The sequence below is a fragment of the Phoca vitulina genome, unplaced genomic scaffold, assembly GCF_004348235.1.
Source record: "Phoca vitulina isolate PV1807 unplaced genomic scaffold, GSC_HSeal_1.0 scaffold4, whole genome shotgun sequence".
In the NCBI taxonomy this organism is placed as follows: Eukaryota; Metazoa; Chordata; class Mammalia; order Carnivora; family Phocidae; genus Phoca; species Phoca vitulina.
The window spans coordinates 80,572,277-80,596,510 of record NW_022589707.1 but is presented as its reverse complement, the minus strand read 5'-3'; the positions used below and the strand labels follow the sequence as shown (position 1 = coordinate 80,596,510).

The window sequence follows — 24,234 nt, the reverse complement described above, 5'->3', positions numbered from 1 at the left end:
CCGCGCGGGCTCCGAGGCCGTCGCCGCCACGGGAGGGTCGGGAGGGTCGGGACAGCGGGGAGGGGACGGGAGGCCGCGGGCTGGGCCTGCGCGGGGCGGGGACGCCGCGGTCCGCGTCGAATCACGAGTCCCTCGGCCGCCCTCCCACACGAAGCTCACCTCTGGGTGCTCCCGTCGGAGAGGGAGTTCAAATTTCTCTTTGGTTGCACGGCTTCCCGCAAGGGAAGAGAAAACTTCCTGTTGCGGTCTAACCGAAACCTGGGGGCCGGAGTCGCGCCTCTGCTTGTCCTGTGGGAAGGGCCAGCCGGTGCATTCTGCCCGGTGCCGGCTGCAGGCCGCGCTCCGTCGAAAGCTGGTTGTGCCTTCTCCAAGTGAGCTGACGAGCAGTCAGTTCTTAGTTTGCTGTTGAGATGGCTCCAAGTTAAAAACGGATAAAAATAAACTGTGGGTCAGGCAAGCGGACGGAGGTGGGGGGAGAAGGTCTTTTACAAAACGCGTCTAGTCAGTCCTGTGCGCTCAAACACAGGCTAGGACTATCGCCAGCAAGTTTGTTTAGGTATTTCTAAACAGCATCCTGCAGTCAGCTTTTAGTCCTTTCCTGGGAACACTCTCAATCATTAACATCAAAGGAGACTTATTAATTCGACCTTGGCAGTGATCAGTCACTTGGAGGCGTTGGCGAATACATCAGGCACTGCACATTTGCTTCAGATTCCGTGGCCGAGTCCATGTTCGGTGCTGATTTTCAGGCCCGGATTAATAGGCAGCTGGCATCTGTCCACTGTGCAGGCACGTTGCTTTTATAGCCAGCAACATTTACATCCGTGACTCTTTAACCCTATATTTTAGTGATCAAGTGGCGAAGAGTAAGAACTTCCGATTGCCTGTGTTAAATAACCTACTGAGGATGTTTTCTTAACGTAACACGGAAACTCAGATTCCCTAATGTGTACTCAAGCTGATTTTCAAAAAGGTTCCTGCCTTGCCCCCAAAGTTTTGCTTGTCTTCTGAAAACTGAAATAGTACTGATTTCACACAAATGTCTACTTTAAAGACACATAAATATATGTTAATTATATTTTACACACACACACACACGCACACTTAGGGTTCTGCAAACATTTTCAGATATAAAGAAAAATACTTGAGTATATAAAAATGTGAAATTGCAGTAGGAAAATCATGTTTAATTAGGTTTTTCAAATATAAAGGTTAAGAAAAAGTCTTATTGAGGGTTAGAATTACATTTATAATTGAAGTTTTCACTTAGTAAATGAGGCAGTTGTTTATGTGCTTACATTGTCAGTCTTTTTTTTTAACAAAACAGGCATAACTTTTTTCCTTAATAGTTTAAAACATTAGTGGTAAGTTTATTAGTGATCATAGGTCTGATATATTTTGAACAAATCCTGTTTAAGCTTTTTAAAGAAATACTACTTTCAGTTTGAACAACATACCATTACACAAGAGAGCCTGATAAATACTTTAATAAAAGTATAGGCAAAGTGTAGTAGGTGAAAGAGAGGAGAAATAGTTGCTTGCAGGAACTAGGGAGGATTTCATAGATGAGAGAACACTTGAAGGATGAGTACTTATTCACTTAGGGAGGATGTGGGGAGTGGCTTTCCAGGCAAAGGGAAATTAGGTTCAGTGGTGTGAGAAGTTGAAGCAGCATAGCCCTGTTTGAGAACTTGAAGTAGTCGGGGTTGGCTTAAAACTTACACTGAGAAGGAGGGTGTAGATTTGAGATGATTCTGAAAGGTTTCATAGGGCTTGCAGAAGAGTTAGGAGTTTATCCTATGAGCCAATCTTAATCCTGTGGGGTTAACCTTGGATAACCTAGGTCCTTTCTTTAGGAAAATGCATATGTGTAGGTATAGTATTTGGAGTTGTTTATAGGATAGTTTCTACTTAAGCCCAGAATTCCTACCATTTGGAGTGAGGACTCATTTAAGGGTTTTAAATAAGTGAATAATATAATTAGATTTTCTTCTTAGAAATTTTCATTTTGTCAGTAGTGTAGAGGATGGATTAGAAAGGTCATAATTGAAGGAAGAGAGATCTGTTGCTTGAGAAATTATGAGGATGTCAAGTTAATTGCAGTGGGAATAGAGAAGAGAGGTATAAAAATTAGAAAGTATTTGGAAGTTGGAAAAGAGGGAGGACTCTAAGATGACTGCCATATTTCTGACAGGTTGGTAGTGGTACCTCTGTCCAAGATATATCACTAAGGAGAAGAAGCAGATTTTTGGTTGAAGCTCAGTACGGTTTTGGATGTATTGAGTTTGTGGTCTCTAGGTCATAAAAAGGAAGTATCCTTTAGGCAGTTAGCTATATGGGTATAGAGTTTAATAAAAACGCAAGAATGGTCTGGAGATTCAGCGGATATCTGCCAGCAAGGGAGAGAAGAAATGGTTAAGAAGATGGAGAAAAATAACATCTGGCATCACTATAGAATTTAAAGAAAAGAGTACTATTCAACAATATCAAGAGGTGCAAGAGAGAGGTTAAGTAAAATAAGGACTAAAATGCACACCTTGGTTTTGGTAATCCAGAGGCTGTTGGTGGCTTCCTAAGAGCAATGTCCATAAATTCAGAAACCAGATGGTAGTAGGCCAATGGATGTATGGTAAGAAAGTGAAGACAGTGAGAGTAAACCACTCTTTGACTTCCAAAGTGGGAGGGATTTGGTGGTAACCCATCTGAAAGATGGGAAAGACTGTGTTTGTGGGCTTGAGAGAAGAGACTTGTGAATAGAATTGTTGGAGGTTAAAAACAGAGGCAGAGGGCATGAATGATAAAACAAGTTTCTAGAGGAGAAGGGCCCATCGGAGGAATTTTTAAATCTGTTTTGAAGGAATTGTTCAAGTTTCATAATGCATTGATTGAGGTGTGGCGGGTTACTTCTAAAAACAGCCAATAAATAAGTTTACAAACAAATCTAAAATCTAGATAATGGCTGTTTACTATCTATACATCTATATAACTAAAAAAAATAATTCTCAATCAGCTTATCTCTAGCAAGGTTCTAGAATATGTTAGACTAAGATATAACCTGATGATATGTAACTTTCAAGGGATTAGATGCCCAGTAAACATTTATTGACAGAATAAAAATATGATCGCCAGAGCAGAAGCATTTGCACTTTGCCTCTAAACTGCAGCCACCATGTTGTACATGTTGTATTCCTTCTCTTCTTTTTTTTTTTTTAAAACTACCCCTAGCACCTAGTTACAGTGCCTGGCAGTGACATTGTCTTAGTTCTCTTTGTGTAGTAAGTACTCAGTAAAGGTTGAATTTTTGTTGCACTTACATGGGAATAGCAATACGTTGTAGGGCTATTGGAATGACTGAGTTAATATTTAATTATGTGAATGACTATAATGTACTTGAATAGTTCTTCGGGACTGAGATGCTGTGTTTGTAAGACTAGTCCCAGGTAGTGGATAGAATTGAGCCCCATATGACTAACATACATACCTCCTGGTCCTTCAAGATTACTCAATTCCCTATCACATATTTTAAACTTTAGAAATGATATGTTGTATGCTTTTCACCTATCTGATAGGCCTTTAGAAGCCTATCAAGGTGAAAATATAAAATTTAGGTAAGAATAAATGCCCCATGTGTAGAAGTAGAACATAGGAGTAAAAGTCAAAGATTAATTTTATCAAAGCAACTTTTTAAAGTATTTAATATTTCTCTGGTAAATTTTAACTTGGTTCTTACTTTTAGTCAAATATCCCTAATATTTAGGTAAAAGTTTTTCATTGAAATGATTTATCTTTTTAAAATATTAAACACTGTGTTTTGGACTTTCTTGTTGCTATCTTGCACAGGGTGGATGCTGAACAAATATTTAGCCCATAATGAATCTAAGTATATGCTTTCCTCATTGCACACACACAGAATTGTGGAAGAGATACTGTTTGGGGAGCATAGAAGAAATTACACACTAAGTTGAATTTTAGAATTATAGACCATCTTTGAATATTTTTATCTGTACTGGTCAAATGTATCCTTGGTGTTAACTTATTTATTGAGTGGGCATATTTGTGCCAGGGCTTTACTTGTATTTTCTTATTTAATCCTTTGACAACTTAATGAGGGTTGTTATCTCCATGTTAGAGAAATGAAGTAATTTACCCAGTGTCCATGATTATGATAACTACATCCAGGACTCTTAACACTCTGTTCTTAGTCATTTTGATAACTACTTTTGTGTTTCTAATTGGTCTTTTAATAAGTTAATAAAAAGATTACCAAAGGCTTAAAAAACAAAAGCCTAAGGTACCTGAAGTGATTTTTTTTTCCTTGTTAGGTGCATGTTTATAATAAGATCTTAGGAATTAAAAACAAGTAGGCTGTTCTTGATTCTTTGATAAAGTTTTAATATTTTTTTCTGATTTTATACTTACAATTAACAAGCGAATTCAAAAGACACTTAAAAACATTACTTTGGGGCAAATTATTATCCAAGAAAATTAGCGTGAAAAACAGTAAATAAGAAAATCTGTAGTTCTTTGAGTATTGCATATGTCAATTTGTTAAAACAACAAACTTCCAAATATACAAAATAGTTTATATAAAATACTTAAAATTTAGTCATCCCAAGTAACATAAAATTTTTGCAAATAGGGGCTATGTTTTATCCTAATTTTGTGGTTCAAAAATAGCACAGAGGAACACCCTAGAAAATACAAATTGTTTGTATTACACAGTGGGAGGGACAGCACATATATAGACAGATGTTTCATCCATTTGCTTAATTTTTACATTTTTAGGCTATCAGTCTGTAGGAGACTACTCTTTAGGAAACTTACCTTTCTCTTAGCCCTGCCATTTGGGTACACTTCCTTCCCCCTCCCCCCCAATAATGGAAAGGATTTCAAATAGCATTTTATGCCTACTAGGACTCTCTCTACTTAAAGCTTGCTAATAGACTTACAGACTTACCCCTATGCCTTTGCTCTCTGTTTCTTCTACCTGATTCTGGATTATTTACCATGAGCACTCTTACAGGGTAGATCAGATATAATTTTCATAGACAAGATATATATGTTGTAAGGGCTTTGAGAACACACACGCACTCATACACACTCACCCCACACATACAAATAGCAGTCTCTGATAAAATATAAAAGGGAAAATTAAGGTCACAGAGCAGTGTCTAATACAATGGTTCTCAAACACTTTGGTCTCAGAACCCCTTTATGCTCTTAAATATTGAGGATCTCAGAAAGCTTCTGTTTATGTGGGTTGTATCTCTTGACATTTACCACATCAGGGTAAATTTAAGCAGAGGCTTTTAAGGGAACATTTATTTATTTTAAAACACAATAATAATTCACTTAAAAACTTCAATTGCACCAGTGCAACAAATGCTACCAGTTTTCCTTGAAGTAAAAGGCTCACTTCATTTGTTTTTGAGAAAAATATCTGCCAGATATCCACGTCTGAATAACTATTTTTTGTCTGTTATTCTTTCAAGTAAAAATGGTGTTTCATGGAAACAATTAGTTCAGCATATAACACAGTACTTTAAATGCTTTCCCTGGAGACAACCATTGTGTGCGGTTAAAGTATCTGCACATCCTATTTCATCATACAGAATATTAAGAAGACTCAAGGGTCAGGATTTAATAAAAATCATAATTTTTGCTGCTTCATCAAAGACATTCTTAACTAAAACTGGCTTTTTTTTACTGCAAGTGCATGACAATGAAATAACTCTGATGCTATTGCTTATTCTTACTAAAGCCCAACAGTTCCACCCACAAATGCTTTTGCTCAAGTCAGTGCAAATGTCAACACAGTGTAAAAGGCAGATAATGTCATAGTAATATGAAAATATTTTTGACCTCATGGACTTTCTGAAAGAGTCTTGGGTACTCCCAAAGCACCACAGACCACACATTGAGAATTGCTGTATTAATACAGTAAACATCATTGGGGAACAGAAATGAAACAAAATATGGGTGGAAGAAGGACTGTTCATGATCTGGGAAATATATATGGGAAAAAGCTTCAACCTATTGTCTGGATTTATGACTTATATAGAGCCAAGTACTTAAACAAGTGGAAAGAGCGAGATACAGCCTTCTAAGACCTGAATCAATCTATCTGCTAGCTCGAGGTCTGAATTTGTGAACACTTCAATATTCTCATATGTTGGTAGTTTGGGGGTCCCATCGTAAGATGTGGTATTTGCAGCCATGTAGAAATGACTGTAAAACTACTAGACAGGGGTAGAAAAAGGGGGGGGGAACCTCAATTTGAGCCTACATCAAATATCCTACAACACATGAAGAAAACTAATTTTCACTTAAAAGGTCAAAATCAGTGACACAAATACACTTCAGGACAACCCGCCAGATCAACAATCAAGATACGGATTTACTCTGAAAAACATAAAAGTAGGACAACCTGAAATGATTTTGAAATAAATATATTTAAGTTCCTCAGAGATTTCTAGTTCCATATTCAATAGCTTAAGAATTATTTAAGGATGAAGGTGACATAAAGGTGCTCTCAACAGGGTCACCTGCCTCGCTCAGTAGGTAGAGCATGCAACTCTTGATCTCAGGGTCGTGATTTCGAGCCCCACGTTGGGCATAGAGATTACTTAAAAATATAATTTAAAAAAAGGTATTTTTTTAGGTATCAACATGTAATAGTTAAGAGTTGGCAAAAAAAAAACTACTCTTTCCTCCCGCAGGAACTCAAGTTTACTTTTCATGATCCAAATTCTTACGGGTTATGGAACCGTACTAGCAGGCTGTTTAGAACTTTCTGTGATTGTACTTTACAAGCAGAGGGAGATCATAGAAGAATGAAACTGAAGCACTTTGTACCGAACTTCACTGCTTAGTGCATAGTGGGAATAAACTGAAATAGCATCGATAACAAAACATTTTTAAAAATGAACATCTTTTGGGGCGCCTGGATGGCTCAGTCGGTTAAGTGTCTGCCTTTGGCTCGGGTCATGATCCCAGGTTCTGGGTGAGGGTTAGGGTTAGGAGCCCCTCGTTAGGCTCTCTGCTCAGCGGGGAGCCTGCTTCTCCCTCACCCTGCCACTCCTTGCTTGTGTGTGCGCTCTCTCTGTCAAATAAAAATATTTTTTAAAATTTTAAAAATAAAAATGAATGTCTTTAGTAAATGCACAAGGACTTTAACTCATAAAAATCAGTGCTTTGGTTCTAGGCATCTAATCTTACTGACTGTAAAGGCAAACATGTTGTGATAGTTCATTTTCAGCTTTAGTAGAAAGCATACATTTGATTTTGCATATAAACACTCATATACAATGTACTTTTAGGTCTATTTTTTTTTCTTTTAGGTCTATTTCTGAAGATTTCGGTTATATCAGTTTCTAGACTAAACCTCGGACAGAAAGAAATTTAAGTAAATGACATCAGATTAATGATGAAACCAAATAGTCAGAAACTTGTAAAAAACACCCATATATAGAAGAGTACCAGTGTTCCCAGCAGAAGCATCAGTGAGCTGAGCAGGGTCTAGAAATAGGATCGAGGACTGGGACTCTGGCTACAGGCTAAATAACTCATTGAAAATACCAGGGGTCTCCAAACTTTTTTTTTATTATGAATCCTTATCTGTAAAATTTTATGCATAGAGCCCCAATATGCATCCATAACTTAGATGGATATTTTTACTATGTCACTATCTTTTTTTTTTTTTTTTTAAGTGGGCTAAGGGCTTGAACTCATGACCCTGAGATCAAGACCTGAGCTAAGATCAAGACCTGAGCTGAGATCAAGAGTCGGACATTTAACTGACTGAGCCACCCAGGCACCCCACTATGTCAGTATCTTAAGGCATATTTTATGCCTGGGGTAAATTTCATTCATATTTTTATTTATTTATTTTTTTTAAAGGTTTTATTTATTTGACAGAGAGAAAGGCAGCCAGAGAGGGAACACAAGCAGGGGGAGTGGGAGAGGGAGAAGCAGGCTTCCTGCCGAGCAGGGAGCCTGATGTGGGGCTCGATCCCAGGACCCTGGGATCATGACCTGAGCCGAAGGCAGACGCTTAACGACTGAGCCACCCAGGCGCCCCTCATTCATATTTTTAAATCCTTATTTCAAACATTCATCCGATATATAGATAAATATGCCATCTTCTTGTGATCTGATTAAGTAGAATCTGTTTTTCCTTGGAATGTGGCTAATGAATATAGCTCATATAGGGCTTCTATTTTCTCTTTTGGATGTGAATTTTTGTATTATTAGTTTATAGTTTCTTTGAAGACATGTTTAAGCCTTTGGTCTGTTTTGCGAAGGTTAGTTTGGTTAAAACTAGGTAACGTATTCCATAAACTCAGCCAGGCACACTCACATTGTAATACATGAACACTAAAAGGGAAAGAATCGGTGAAGGTACCACTGTCCTTGCGTGTCATGGGACTCCTCTTACCTTCAGGATACCCAGCGTGCTGTACTGGCATGTGACTCGGACCGACAGACCCAGCATGGGTTGCAGTGATATATTAATTGCAGTAAGGCTTTAATTCCTTGTTTAAGTCTAAAAGTAAATACAAATAGAAGTTCAGGTATTTTCTTCTCATACACCAATTAACTAACTACTGCAGTTTATTTTGGAGAGTAGTGTTCTAGAGAACCAAACTGAAATGTTAACTCCAAAGTTACAAACCTCAAAATTCCTGAGGGATCTTCCATGTATCTAGTATTGGTCTGGTGGGTAGAGAGTTAAGTGACACTGTTTTCTGGCACCTTGAGTCTGTCATAATGAAATATGGAACCTTTTGACCTGAAGAGAAGCTTGCTGTCATCCTGTCCTTAGATTCTTACTAGTTACTCTACAGATAGAACTTCATGTTAGCAGTTTTAGCCATTCTTCACCGAATAGAGAGGAATGGGAAAATGAATTTCATAAGTGGCAAGGCAATAGAAATGAGCATGCCAGTACTCCTTGTTTAGACGAGGAATACAAACTGAAGTGCACATAGGAACCACCCTCATAAAGTAAGTGAGTGAAACAAGCTGTTTGGAAGAAAAACAATAGAATAAGCTCATTGATTCCTGGTAACTAACATGCATCCTGAGGATTGTTGAGACAGTAGAGTGGCAACAGTCTGGAAAAAGCACATGCCCCGTCTTACATGTCATCTGTCACTCAGTTCCACATGGTTGTTGCTTTATGGGAATATGGGTCTGATGCTGCCATATTTTCAGTTTCCCCACAGTAAGGAAAAGCAGGAAATCAAATTTTTATGTGTGGTATGCTGGTATTAAAATACCAACAACAAATTCATATTTTTTATGGATTCTGGGAAGATCACACAAATATTATCTGCAGGCCAGGTTTCACCATGGGCTGCCAATATATAATTTCGAATTTAAATCAAAATAGTAGTAGAAAATAGGGAGAAGTGAGATAGTCGGATACTTTACCCTCAGGTTGTTTTATAATTCATGTAGTAAAAAGTGTGTGTCTTGTCCCTTTTTCCAATGAGATAAAGACCAGAATTGCAAAGATGACATTTATTTATCATTATAACAAAAAGATAGCTGTGAAATGATGGTTATGTAAGACTTGAAATATGATTTTATTTGTAGATTATTGGAAATTGGTTTTTTTCTTTAATTAAGCAGTTATTTAATGAGCATTTGCTATGTGCCAGACCTTCTGCTAGGTAGGCACTGAAAATCTTGAGTAAGACCAAGTAACAAAGACATGGCAGTCTGCCAAGGGACAGGGAAAGGCATTAGGCTTAAGAGCAGTAAGTACAGTATGCCATTTATTTAATTTTTGTATTTAGTTAGAAACTAGTTTTTATTTTTGTTTTGGGTTTTTTTGTTTTTGTTTGTTTGTTTTTAAATCAAGACACAAGAGAAATGCCTATAGTAATGAGTTAATGAACCCAAGTCTATGGCAGCCCAGGAGACAGAATAGTTCTACCATAAGAAACTGGTAAGGGCCTTTAAGGTGAGCTTGTCAGAGAACAGTTTGGGGGTGGGACAGTTCCTGGCAGAAGAAACAGATACACTGGAGACATAAATACATGATGTGTTTCAGGGGCAGTAGTAAGTAGTAGTACCGTGTGACAGAGTCATACAGCACCGGGCGGGGAATAGAGTGCATATAAATCTAGAAGGATAAGGTTGAGGGTACCTCAGCCATGCCTGTTTGGCCAAATGAAGAAGTTTGGGCTTTGTTTTTTTCTTAAATTTAGTTCTGGAAAGTCATTGAGGAAATCTCTTTAAACAGGGGAGTACCGTGACCAGATCTTCATTTCAGATCAGTGTGACATCACTCTAAAGCATCTGTCCAATAGAAACAGAATGCAAACTACAATGCAAGCCCCATAATAATTTTAAGTGTTCCAGCCACACTAAAAAAGTGAAAAGAAACAGGTGAAATTAATTTTAATATATTTTATTTATAAATCCAAATATTGTTGCAACAGGTAGTCAATATAAACAATTATCGATGAGATATTTTACATTTTGAATACTAAGTCTTTATAATGCATTGTCTGATTTGTATTTACAGCTATCTTAAATCAGGCAAGCCATTTTTATTTTTAAAAAGATTTATTTATTTTATTTTAGAGAGAGAGAGGGAGCATGGGAGGGGTGTGCAGTTTGCAGAGGGGGAGGGAGAGAATCCCAAGCAGATTTCCCGCTGAGCACAGAACCCTACACAAGGCTCGGTCTCAGGACCCTGAGATCATGACCTGAGCCAAAATCAAGAGTCGGATGCTTAAAGGACTGAGCTACCCACGTGCCCTAAAACAAGCCATTTTTAAAGTGCTTGAGAGCCACATGAGCCTATGCTACAGAAGAGATTAGAAATGAGAGGAAGAGTCTATTGGGTTAGTCCCCGTGAAAAATGGTGAGGGCCTGAACAAAAATAGTGGCAGGAGTGGTGTAGATAAGTAACCAAAGCTTTTAAAAGAATGGCATCATACTGTATGAAGACTTAGGCAACTTTTTTTTCCCACTCAGCGTTAGGTTTTTAGGTTTCATCCATATTGACGTGGGCAACTGTAGTTCCTATATCTTTATTGCTATTAAACTTCCCATTGTAAGTGTATACTATTATGTTTTATCCATTTTCCTGTTGCTCCTACGTTTTCAGTATTTTAATATTATAAACCATGTCACTATGAACATTCTTGTGCATGTTCTGTAGTACACGTGGGTAAGAATTGCTCTTAGATCTATATACTAGTAGAAACTAATCCTTTGTGACATTATTGCAAATACTTTCACCTAGTCTGTAGCTTGTTTTACATTCAAAAACTGACTTTTGATTTTTCTATAGTTATTTTTCTATAGTTGAATTTAACAATCTTTTATGGTTAGTATATGTTCTTATTTTTAATCTTAAGAAATTTTTCCTTTCTCTGTGGTCACAAATTTTCTTTTATATTGTCTTAAAAATTTTTAAAAGACTCGATTTTGCATTTGTCTTCAGCCCATCTGGACCTTTTTTTTTTTTTTTTTTTTTTTTTTTTAAGATTTAATTATATTTATTTGAGAGAGAGAGCAGAAGCAGAGGGGAGAGGGAGAAGCAGGCTCCCCACTCAGGAGGGAGCCCGGCGTGGGGCTTGATCCCAGGACTCTGGGATCATGACCTGAGCCGAAGACACTTAACCGACTGAGCCACCCAGGCGCCCCTGGACCGTTTATTGAAGTCCTTCTTTGTATTAGTTATCTATTGCTACATAATAAAGTACCCCAACCTTAGCACTTAAGAAGCACTTAAGACAGCACACGTTTATTATTTTAGTGTAGGTCAGGAATCTGGGAGCGGCTTAGCCTGAGGGGTTTCAGCCCAGAGTCTCCCTGTTTGCACTCAAGCTGTTGGCTGCGATTGAGTCATCTCTAACACCCAGCTTATTCCCATGGCCTTTGGCAAGGCTCAGATGTTACACTTCGAGGCTCACTCACATGGTTGCTGAGAGTCAGTGGTTCCTCATCACAAGTCTCTCTATAAGTTGCCTAAGTATCCTCCCAATATGGCAGCTGGCTTCCCCCAGAGCCAGTGATTCAAGAGAGAAGGGAAGACAGAAATTGTAGTCTCTTTATCACCTAGTCTCGGAAAGGATGTCCCATTCTTTCAACCATATTCAATTTACTAGGAGCCGTCCACACTTATAGGGAGGAAAATTAATCTTTGCCTCTTGCAGGGAGGAGTATCAGAGTTTGGGGACATATCTTTACCACCACACTCCTTTCCTTGGTGATCTGCAATACAAGCTTTGTTAGATAGAATTTATCTAGTTACACACAGGTCTCCTTCTGGCTTCCTTATTGTGTATCCTGTTTCTTTTTTCTAATCCTAATGGGTATATGCCCAATTTTCTCTGGCCTTCTGTTTTCATTCCTTATTCATGAATATTTATGTGTAGAGAGTATCCATTCTTCTGTCTTTACCTGTGAACTCTTAAYTGAAGATTCCAAACTGTGTGCTGGACATTGCCTCAGACTCTTCATATCTGTAACCAGATTCCTTTTTTGTATAACTCTTCTTTACAGAAAAAAAAAAAATCTCTTGATAGTTATGATCCTGGTTATGGCGTGATTCAAGGCCCTGTATTAATAATCTGTGAGAGGCATTATATCAGTGTTTAACAGTTCAGGCTTTGATATCAGACCTTCACTGAATTTTACCTATTTGCTAGATGAATGTGACCTTGAGCAAAACAAAGTCCCTGCCTTTGAGTTTATATTCTAGTGAAAAACGGACAGATACTTGAGTACTAATAGGCAGTGGTAATTACAGTGGTAGAAAAATAGAGCAGCATGAATAAAGGGAGTAAGTACTGTGGGGTTGGAGCATTATTATTTAATATAGTGTGATTGGAAAGGCCTCTCTGATAAAGTCCTGTTGGAACAGGGAGCTGTGAAGTAGGAAGTGAATCATGTATTCCAGGCAGAGAGAGTAGCCAGTGCAAGGGCTCTGTAGGAGAAGTTTACCCCTTTAAGGAATAGCAAAGAGACCATTTTATGTAAAGAGATTTGACAAGGGGAAAAGTAGCAGTGTGTGATCAGAATTATTAAGGGAAGAAAGGATCTTGTAGACTGTTATATGAACTTTGATTTTTATTCAGAGAGAACTCAGAAGCCGTTGGAGAATTTTGAGCAGAGGATATAAAGTTTTCTGCCTTTTATTTCTAAAAGATCACCCTGGTTGATATATTGACAGTAGACTGAAGGAGGGATAAGGACAGAAGCAAGATTATCTATAAGGCTGTTAGAGTATAATTCAGGCAAGAGGTAATAATGGTGGTTTGGATCAGGATGTTGTGATGGCGGTGATCAGATTCCAAATATGTTTTTTTTAAATAGAGCCATCAGAATTTGCTGAAGGATTGAGCTTTTGGCCACTACACCATATGTGGGATTTTTTGTTTTGTTTTGTAGAAAATTTAGAAGATACAAATAGAAAAAGGAATTATCTTTATTTTCTGTTCAGAGGTGACCACTGTTAAAATTTTGATGTATTTTTGTAGTGTGCATCATATGCATAGGCGTAGACACATGGCACAATGCATGTGTAAACAAACTTTTTAAAAATTAAACTCTATCCGCAAAGTGGGGCTCAAACTCACAACCCTGAGATCAAGAGTTGCATGCTCTACCAACTGAGCCAGCCAGGCACCCCATAAACAAACTTTGTATGTAATGAATGTTTTCAGTATCATTAAATATTCACCAGCATTTTAATGACTGCACAATGTTCCATCCTATGAGTGAATTACAGTTTATTTGATTCCATATCAACATGTAGGATGCTTCCGGTTTTTTCCTGTTATATATAGCATTTAAGAGAACATTGTGTTCTTTTAAGTATATGCATGATCAGGAAAATAAATTTCCAAGTACTTTTTGAGACCTGGAAATATTGAAATACTCAAAAATGAGGTCATACAAGCTCATGAAATAGCATCTGCATTTGCTACCTCTTCGCAAGTCTCTTGGCTTAACAGTTACCATTAAAAATACCTCCAAATCACCCCTTTGATTTTGATACTAATAAATAATACTTCATCTGAATTTCTTACTAATATTTAGTAGGTACACTATTATATGGGCTGGTATACTAGCTTCTGTATTATACTCGGGGAAAAGAAAATCATTTGTTGACAGTTGGAAATGAATTTTTTAAGTGTTTTTCACCATCTGCGTTTAATTTGTAATTAAGAATTTCTAGAATGTTAGCCAGTTTTTAATAATGTACTTAAGCTTTAATGACCCATGTTTTGGGTACAGTAATGCTTCTTCCTCCTTTTTTGGTCTTACTTTTTATAGATTGCTTCTATCTTTGCTTTTGCCACCTGTGGAGGTTTTAACGGCAAAACAGAATTTCAAGTGAGTTGTCCTCGTAAAGTTCCTGAAAATAAAACGATAACAGCTGCTTTTGGTTATCCATTCAGGTAAGATATTTATTTGTTTGTTTTTATGGTTAAAAATGTTTTACTTTCATATTGACTCTTGAAGATTTCCAGCAATTTGGGGGGGTAGAAAATTTTAAATTGCACACATGCTCATTTGTAAGTGGTGATCATTGTTCCTCAGACTGTGGCACATGGACTAGTGTCTGTCTGCAAACTGTGTTCCTGGCCTGTGATGAATTAAGTACAGAAAACGAGACTAAGCATTTAGAAACTTTTATATGACCTTGCCTTGACATTTGTATTCTGTCATCCCACAGTGAATTGAAAATTTAAAAACAAAACAGAGACTGCTCTATCACCTTAGCGTGTGAAGCCGTGATGTGGAAGCAATCACAGCTTCAGAAAATTCAAATTTTCTCGTGTATTTGCAATTACTAAATAATAGCCTTCTTTATATCGTTTTAAGACATGTATTTAGAGCGAGGAGTTTGTGTTTATTTTCTTAGACTAAAATGAATGTTTTGTGAATTTTTCTGTTTAACTTCAGTGTTTATTGAAGTTTATTGAATATGTCCTGTGTTTAAGCCATAGTGTAAATCTTCTTCCATGTACTACTTACCTGACTTCTCTAGGACTCAAAATTTCTATCCATTGATTCAGAAATCTTACCTTTAAAGGTTGTTTTGATGATAAATAAACCCTTACACTAAAAATATGTCAGATAGCAAGAGCCTGGTTATGAATCATTGCCTCTCCATTTCCCAGCCCTTCTCTTATAAAGTTCCTATATGAGGAACTCTTATGGCACATTTAGTGATAAGGGCTTTTGCAATTTATAGGTAAGGAAATTTAAAAACAGTCTAAAGTTAGCAGCTAATTAATCTAGGGCTAAAATGTGAATCATGATTGGCTCTCCTGGTGCTAGTGACACATACTCTGCCTCCTAGAATGGAACATCATGTCTCAGATCGCAGACTGTTTTGTATCAGCGCTTATTCTGTTAAATTCTTCTTGCAGGGAGATGGTATGTGGATGTTAAAGTGTTTAATGCAATCTATATTCAGTCTATCGTAAACCAATTACAAGGCATAATTTATGTACATTTCTTAGGAAATTTTTAATTTAAATATTTGAATGTTCCCCTTTTTTTCCCCCAAAGGAAAATGTAATATATTTTGGGAGTGTTTTTTGAAATGTCATTTCAGTATTCTACTTACGTATTTCTATCTCTATTGGGAGAGTCCAAGTAATTCACAAATTTATTTGAGCCTTTTTTTAATAGGTTGAATGAAGCATCATTTCAGGCACATCCAGATGTAAACGTGTGTGATGTAAATTGGAAAAGTTATGTCCTTATCGGAGATTACTCTTCTTCTGCACAATTCTACGTTACGTTTGCAATCTTTGTCTTCCTGTACTGCATTGCTGCTCTTCTGCTCTATGTTGGTTATACAAGCCTGTATCGGGACAGTCAAAAACTTCCCATGATTGTAAGTAAACACTTTATTTTTGTACAAAAATCATTTGTATAAGTGTATGTTATATTTGGAGTTAAATATAGATTTTCTTACACTGGAAATGAAAATTCTTGGCATAAACCAGGTAAACATATTTTGATCTATGTTTACCATGAGGTTGAGCTTTCTCTGGTTGTCACATTGAACCTAATTCTTTGAGCCAGTTTGCAACACTTCCTCTATACTCCAGGGAATACAGAGGTCTGTTTGTTTCTGAGTCTTACTTTAACCTGGAAAGATCTCAAACGTATAGAGCATATTAGATTGCAAGTAGAGAAATTAAGTAGAAATTAATGCCTTTAATTTCAGGAATTGCTGACCATACTAGTAGTCTCATGATGGTGTTCTTACTTCTTACCTTTTTTCTCTTTTCTCAAAGACCCCCTTTATGTCTCTTGCAATGTTTTATTGAGCTTAATAGTATCGGAAATCAGCAAACTATGGCCCACAAGCCAAATCTGATTCATTGTGTTTTGTTTTTGTTTTTTAATAAAGTTTTGGTTTTTTGGTCTTTTGTTTTAGAACACAGCCATACCCAAACATTTCCGTACGGTCTATAACTGCTTTCATGTTACAGTGGCAGAGTTAAGTAGTTGTGAGAGAGACCAAACATATTTACTGTCTGGCCCATTTCAGGAAAAGTTTGCTAACTCCTGGTCTGTATTCCTAAGTTCTTTACTTTAAAATCTGACCCAGATAATTCTATAAGAATTAGAGAATTCTCACTAGTGATGTTCATGAACTAATTTTGAATCTTGGAGATGGCAACAAAGGATTTGGATTTGAAGTCCTAACATCTTTCTTGGCTTCAAAGTCTTCTGAGCTAGAAATAAAAATAATCTGAGATTTAGGTAGTAGAATCTCCTCTGGATTATTGGTGCAAATGCAGAGATAAGCCATGGTTTTAAGCTAGATGTCCACAACAAAAGAATAACTACAAAGGCAGTATTAAGTGTTACTGACTTGAAGGGAGAACAGAGGTGCTTTTGAGATACCGTCTCATTATGTCTTGAGAAAGCACTGTCATCTGCTGATTATTTGTGAAGCTACTTTAAAGGGAAGGCTAGTTGGGTATGAAGAAATTATTAATTAAGATAACAGGTTTTATTTATTATTTATTTTTAATTTTTGCTGCCTGGATCATAAGAATACAAATGGTAAGTAAGGAATAAAACCACCTGCTAAAATTCTTACTTATTTTGTTTCTTGTTTCTGAGAAGAGATTCTTAAACCTGACATTTTCATAAAATATTTTCTTGGATGTCTTTCAAACAGATAGACATCAACTATTTTAATTTGCAGTGCTTAATCAACAGAAATTACATATTAAGAATCTGTAACTTCTGTAGACTTTCCAAGACTTACTTAAAAAGCAACGGTAGAGGGGTGCCTGGGTGGCCCAGTCGGTTAAGCCTCTGCTTCCAGCTCGGGTCATGATCTCAGGGTCCTGAGATCGAGCCCCATGTCAGGCTCCCCACTCAGTGTTCTCCCTCTCCCTCTGCACCGTTGGTGCTTTCTCCCTCTCTCTCAAATAAAATCTTAAGAAAAGGAACTGTGGAGCGCCTGGGTGGCTCAGTCAGTTAAGCATCCAACTCTTGATCTCAGCTCAGGTCTTGATCTCAGGGTCATGAGTTCAAACCCCGCATTGGAGGGGAGTTCAAGCCCCCCACGGAGCCTACTTTAAAAAAAAAAAGGAATTATGATAATCATATGGATACTATCTTTGGTTAAAATTCTTTATAATTTAAATACTAAATGAAGACAGTTCTTGCCATTTTGTCATTCTCCCAACAAACTTTTTTTTTTTAAGATAGATTTATTTATTTATTTATTTATTTATTTGACAGAGACAGAGAGAGCAGAAACACAAGCAGGGGGAGTGGGAGAGGGAGAAGCGGGCTTCCCGCGGAGCAGGGACCCTGATGCGGGGCTTGACCCCAGGACCCTGGGATCATGACCTGAGCCGAAGGCGGATGCTTAACGACTGAGCCACCTGGGCGCCCCATCCCAACAAACTTTTAAGTTAACTCTAGCAATGAGCCTTTTCTTTTTCATATTTTGTTTGGTGAACTATTAAAAATCACACTTTCTAAGGCAGCATCTAAATCTATATTTTAGAGGGTTTTTCTGTTAAAACTATAAAACTGATCTAGGTGCATCATTCAAAAGTCAAAAAAAATTTTCCATGTCTGGAGTGATCGATCGGTTAGTGGTCATGGAGAGGTAATCCAGAACTAGCCCTTTAAATGTTTTTTTGTTGTTGATATAATATATAAAGGATGCTTCTTGTCTGTAAAAATTCAGGTTTCTAAATTAAATTTTGAATTCTACTTTTAATTTAACCATATAAATATAAAAAAGTTTTCTTGAGATACCCAAATTTAAAATATAGCCAAGTAGGACATTGTTTTTTTTAAAGTACTCTGTTAATGAGGACATGCCTTTTTGGCAATGTTCTCAATTCTCTACTAAGGTATTTCTAGGAGCATTTCAATTGTGGCATTTAAAATCAACCTCCCTTTTTAAGTAAATGTAGCATTTTTTTGGTTTTAAATAGCAGGAACTTAAGGGTTCTAGGCCATGTGGAGAATCAGAAATATCCAAAAACCTGAAACCAAACAAAAATAAAGTATCCCAAATCCTAAAAATCTGTTATGAATCCTATCCCAACTCATTGGTGGGAGCAGGGCTGCCAGAGGCAGCTACGGTTGTGCATTGCAGAACTGCGGGTGGGCCACACCCTAAAAACAGAGTCCTGAGTGGGACAGAGATGATCTTCAGAGGCTCTCATTTCCCCCGCGTCCCCTCACCCTAAGGTTACTATGTGCATCATTTTCAGAAAAGTTCCCTGCTTTTGAAATATAAGAATGTCATGCCAGCTGCAAAGTAGATTTAAAGAGCATAATCAGAAAAACATCAGGGTGTTTTTTAATTAAGAAGTTGGAAGGAAGAAACCTGGAAATTACAAGGATTTGACATATATGGGTCAAAGCTATGAACTTCAGCCCAGAGAGAACTTGTTTAAGATGTGATAACCTTATACTATTTATCAGTTCTCCAAAAGGCATTGTGTTTCTAGCAAGTGTTTAGAAAATATCTACCTGCAGTAAAAGTGCAACCGAGTGCAGAAGTGAAAAGGAGAGTACCCCCCCACAGTGCAAAACATGGAAGCCATATTTCTGTACTTTTTTCTTTGATCTGCATTTTTTTAAAAGAATACCAGGAGCAGTGGAAAGCTCAAATGCAAAATGCAAATACCTCCATCTTTGTAAAATTAGTCATTGTTTTTGGTTCTCTGATCACAAGGCATGTATTCATTGCCGTCTTGACCTGGTGGACAAGCTATATATAGGAGAGTTCCTTTCCTATATGTCATAAGTGGTTCCTGGTGTTTAGTCTCAATAAATGACTAAAAGCTGATTGAAAAAAGTAATTAAAAACCAATCAGATTTATTGGGGGGGGGGGTTGGGGAACCACTTCTCTAATAAGCTCCAAAACCCATTTCTGAGCTTGCAGAGATTTTTGCTGCAGATGTGTAAGAACTCATAGCTTTGGGCATACCTGAATGCTAAGAATACATAACATTAAAAGATATAAATTTTACATTATTCCCACTTTTGTGGTTAATTTAAAGGAAAACTAAACAACGTGGGACTTATACTTTATATTATACAAATGCATTCTTTAAAAAGTCTTCGTTAGATTTTTGTAACCAACGCTAGTTAACAAAATTTTAGTTGCCCAGCTACTTAACAAAATTTTAGTTCCCCAGCAGAATAGATTGAGTAAAGAGAATACATTTTTTTCTTTCTTCATCTTACTCAATGAGAAACCATCCAGAATATTTAAAACTTTAGTCTTATTCTTGGAAATGTAATAAATAGCAAAGACTGTAGTAGAAAATTACTAGTGAGAGGATGCCTTGAGAGATTATTATTTTTTTTGTCCTTAATATAATGAGTATTCTTGAAATTTTAGGGTCATGAATTTTAAAAGAAACAAGTCATTCTGGATGCGTGCTTTTCACCATTTCATTATCCAGATCATGGACAACTAGATATTTTGTTTTAGTTTTTTATTTTAATTCCTTCCAGTCATGGGGAATTAGATTTAACTGAAGTTAGAGTTTTGCCAGAACAGTATGAGAAAGCAGAAGGTGAGGGAGTTGCGTGTGTGCAAGGGGTTGTAACGAAGGACCTTAGAATAAAATTAAGGGGGAAATGAGAGCATGAGTGAGGCTGAGAGACAGTAAAAAAGTGGTAAAATCAGATTGTAGGTCTCAATGGGGTCAAGGGATTTTTGAAGTTGGGGTGCCTGAAGGAGTGTGCGCTGGAAAGAGAGATGATACTGGCAAGTAGGGGGAGTGAAACTGGGATTATGAGGGGATAGAGTTATTGGTGATAACAGGGTTTGAGGTGTGATCCTGGGAGTGAGTGGCTTAAGTCAAGGCTGTGGTGACGGCTACGTGAAACTGATTTCTAGTGTCAAAATCTTAGACTGCTTAAGTAGATGATTGAGTCTTGCTCACTGCTGTAGCTCAGGCAGTGTACTAGTGATGATAAACAGCGATGTGTACAGTGCTGACTATGGCCTTTTTTATGAAGTATGTCATGTAGGCCATTTCTCAGTACCATAGAGTTCAGTGTGATCTCAGTTCCTTCATCATGGATTTGAAGTGTAGTATTTTTAAATTAACTCTTCATTATTAACTCATACTTATGTTTGCTTTAGGACTTTGTTGTTACTCTTGTTGCTGCTTTCCTGTGGCTGGTGAGCACTTCAGCCTGGGCTAAAGCTCTTACAGATATTAAAGTAGCTACCGGTCAAGGCATCGTCAAGGAGCTCGAGCCTTGTAATCATCCAGACGTGGCATGTTATTTTGGCTCTGTGACTAGTATGGGATCCCTAAATGTATCTGTGGTACGTATGCAGTATTTATAAGATACTTTATTTCACTTAGAAAAACCTTACTAGTGATATAAGAAAGCAATAGTTTTTAATAAATCTCTGGATGAATATATTGTTTTCATTTTTACTAAGCTATCAGAACCCTAGCTACCAGATAGTCTTTACCTTTATAACAGTGAAGAAAAGTTTGTCAGGAAAACTATCACTTGTTAACAGGTTTCAACAAGATCGTGATTGAGTCTTTCTTTTCATTAAAATGGACTAGGCAAGACTTTTACCCGAAAGGCACTAATAGTAGTCACTAACATTTATAAAGACTACGTGTCAGGCATTGTGCTAAGGGCATTACATTACACTCATCTTGTTTAACTTATCCAGTAATCCAAAGAGGAATGTGGGATATAGTATTATCATCTTCATTTTACAGCTGGGAAAAAATGTAGCTTGTGCTTTAATTTGCTCAAGATAACACAGCTAGTAAGTTGGCAAGCCAAGGTGTGGACCAGATCTGACTTAGAGCCCATTCTCTGATCTGACTTCCTCTGGGTTTATGAAAGTAGTACTTTTATGGTTTCTTAAGTGATCTAAAAAAATTGGTATATATAAATTTTAAATAATATTTAGCCTGGGGCGCCTGGGTGGCTCAGTTGGTTAAGCAACTGCCTTCGGCTCAGGTCATGATCCTGGAGTCCCGGGATCGAGTCCCGCATCGGGCTCCCTGCTCGGCAGGGAGTCTGCTTCTCCCTCTCCCGCTTCCCCCCTCTTGTGCTCTCTCTCTCTCAATAAAATAAATAAAATCTTTAAAAAAAAAATAATAATAATATTTAGCCTGTTTTACCAAAATACAGATAAATGTATTACTAAGTATGTTATTAATATACTGCATATATTATGTTTAAGGAAGTCTTCTGTCTTTTCAAGAAAATATTTTTCCAGTGGATGAAGTCAGCATGCCTTGTAAAGCAATTTGGCCCGATTTTTGTGTTATAACTTTGTGATTTAAAGTCTTTTTTTGCATTTATATTGACCATGATCTGAGATGGACAATCTCAGGAATGTTGTTTCTGTATGCAAATATGCAAAAAATATAAAGCATTTGGCCTTCAGTAATATGATACTACTCTCAAACTCTTTACCCTAGTGTTACATCATATAAGTCACTGTTGTTCTTATATTTGGAGGAAAAAAAATACAAAAAAAGGGTAGCTTCAGTTTATTCATCAGTTTATTCATCTCTGAGACTTTTATTGTGTCAGATTTGTAACTGGGAAGACTAATTTCTTTTATGTTGACTAATGTAGGATGTGATGTAAAGTTCTTTTGTGACTCCTTTTCTCTTCTGGCTGCAGCTGTTGGAGTAGGAGAGATAGTAAGTAGTAGGGGAGAAAGAAGGGAAATAGGAAAAGATACCCGGGGTGGTTTATAACCATTCAGATGGAGAAAAGTGAAAGCCCCCCAAGAAGGAAGCATGATTCCTGTTCCTCTTCACCTGAAAGCACTAAAGTCTAATTACAAAGTAATAATAGGGTTTTACTTATTTTTCTCAAATTTAATCCCATCTTCTTGGTAATGTTGAGCATGCAAAGATAAGCTTTCTTTTAGTCATAATTTTATATGTTACAGTTTTAGAGATTTTAGCTTTATTTCATTGGGAGTAAGTCATTATATATACACATTTGGCATTGAAATGGAAAGTCTTCCCTTTTTATTCTACTTTATATGTAGTTTACATTTTAACTAAAATAATGGTATACTGCCTAGAAATGTTAAATGTTTAAAGGAAAACTAAGGTGAGTATAAATTTTTAAGTAGATACTAGATTTTCATTTTTATTTTTCTCTTTCTTAGATCTTTGGCTTTCTGAATATGATACTTTGGGGAGGAAATGCATGGTTTGTGTACAAGGAGACCAGTTTACACAGTCCATCAAATACTTCTGCTTCCCACAGCCAAGGAGGTATTCCACCTCCTTCTGGAATATAAAGGGAGAAGTGCACTGTATGAAATATATGTCTATACTATGACCTGTTGCCAACATCTTGAGAAGCATTATTTGTTTCTAATAAAAGTAATGGCTTTTTCAATAAATTGGTGGGTTTAAAATTTTGCTGCTTTTTTATATAAAGCCTGTGCCTTTCCTAGAAATTTAAGATGTAAATGTATTCTCACATGTAAATTTGAAAATTCAGGGGCCTATTATGAGATGATACACATTTTTTAAATGACTGGTTATTTCTTTACTAAGTTGTTTGCCTTCCAAAGTGTTTACACCTTAAGCCTTAACATATATCTTCACTCAGAAAAGAGTTACATTTTCATATCATAATAGGAAGAAAAATCTCTATTTGGAATATACACTACTGTAAGTTTGTATAGATCATATACCTAAGACCTGTCTTTGTTTAAGAAAGCCTTGATTACATAAATCATATTTAGAAAAACATACTTTGTTCAGAATTTGTAGCTGAACATTGTTTATATGTTATGAAAAATTTTTCATTGCAAAGACTGGTTGTATGTTTTATTTCTGTTTTTCTAAGTGACCTACAGTACTTAATAGGTGTACTAAAACTGTTTTGAATTGGGGTTTGGAAATTTCTAATAGATGTATAGTTAATTTAGTGATTCTGTTGCATGAGGTGTAAGCTTCCATTATGCTGGTTGTTTAATAGACTTGCTGTATAAGTAGAAAGAACATGGTTCAGCTAGATATTTTGATATGTACGGGCATTACTCTTAGTGGTATTTGTTTGCTGTCCTTTGTTGCTCATCCTACTTAAGTGCAGGCTGAGACCTAGTCTCTTTGCAAGTGGAATAAAATAAGCGACCTGTTTTTGCAGACCCTTTCATAGGGTTAAAAAAAATTAAGATTGCCTTTTACCTTGGAGACATTTAACATTTAGATTCAATGAAGTTGCTATTTTGAGTGTAGCATTGATATTGTGAAAATAAATGCAATTTGGATTTCATGTTTCTTAATGTTCATTCTTATTTCACAAATGGATGATTAAGGAATTATGCATCATAAACAGGAATTTAAGTGAGCTGTATTATGGGTGCACTGCCTTTGCACGCACATTTGGGTATATTCTGAATACAGGGATTATTCACATTTTGCTTCCTAATCTTTTTGTTGTACAGGGCCAGATTTCTTATTCTTACCACATGATTGTTTATATGTGAAGCACATCTTGTTATTGCTTTTTTTTTTGTTGCTTTTGTTCATGACAAGAATTGTCAATATGAGAATGTATATCTTTTATGCAACAAACTTAATAAAGAAGTTAAAAGAAAGAGTGCACTGATTATTATATTACAAAGAAACTTTCATCTTAAAGGCAGGAGCAATGCAAAATGGAATTGATTTCCAAAGTAGGAATAATTTTTTAAATGTTTGGCAAGAAATAAAAGACAAAAA

At 36.7% G+C, this 24,234-nt stretch overlaps 1 protein-coding gene and 1 long non-coding RNA gene across 3 annotated transcripts in view; one reads left to right on the top strand and one right to left on the bottom strand.

Moving 5' to 3' along the window:
- LOC116631131 overlaps positions 1-7,717 on the bottom strand; it is a 27,865-nt gene extending 20,148 nt beyond the window's left edge. For both annotated transcript variants that reach the window (XR_004299093.1, XR_004299092.1), the window contains exon 1: positions 160-7,717. This is a non-coding gene — a long non-coding RNA (uncharacterized LOC116631131). The remainder of the gene's footprint in view (positions 1-159) is intronic.
- The window catches only part of SYPL1 (synaptophysin like 1), a 24,799-nt gene extending 565 nt beyond the window's left edge, over positions 1-24,234 (top strand). The window contains exons 3-6 of the mRNA XM_032402358.1: positions 14,305-14,429; positions 15,673-15,880; positions 20,640-20,828; positions 22,665-24,234. Of these exons, the coding sequence (XP_032258249.1) occupies positions 14,305-14,429; positions 15,673-15,880; positions 20,640-20,828; positions 22,665-22,799 (657 nt within the window). The 3' untranslated portion in view covers positions 22,800-24,234. The remainder of the gene's footprint in view (positions 1-14,304; positions 14,430-15,672; positions 15,881-20,639; positions 20,829-22,664) is intronic.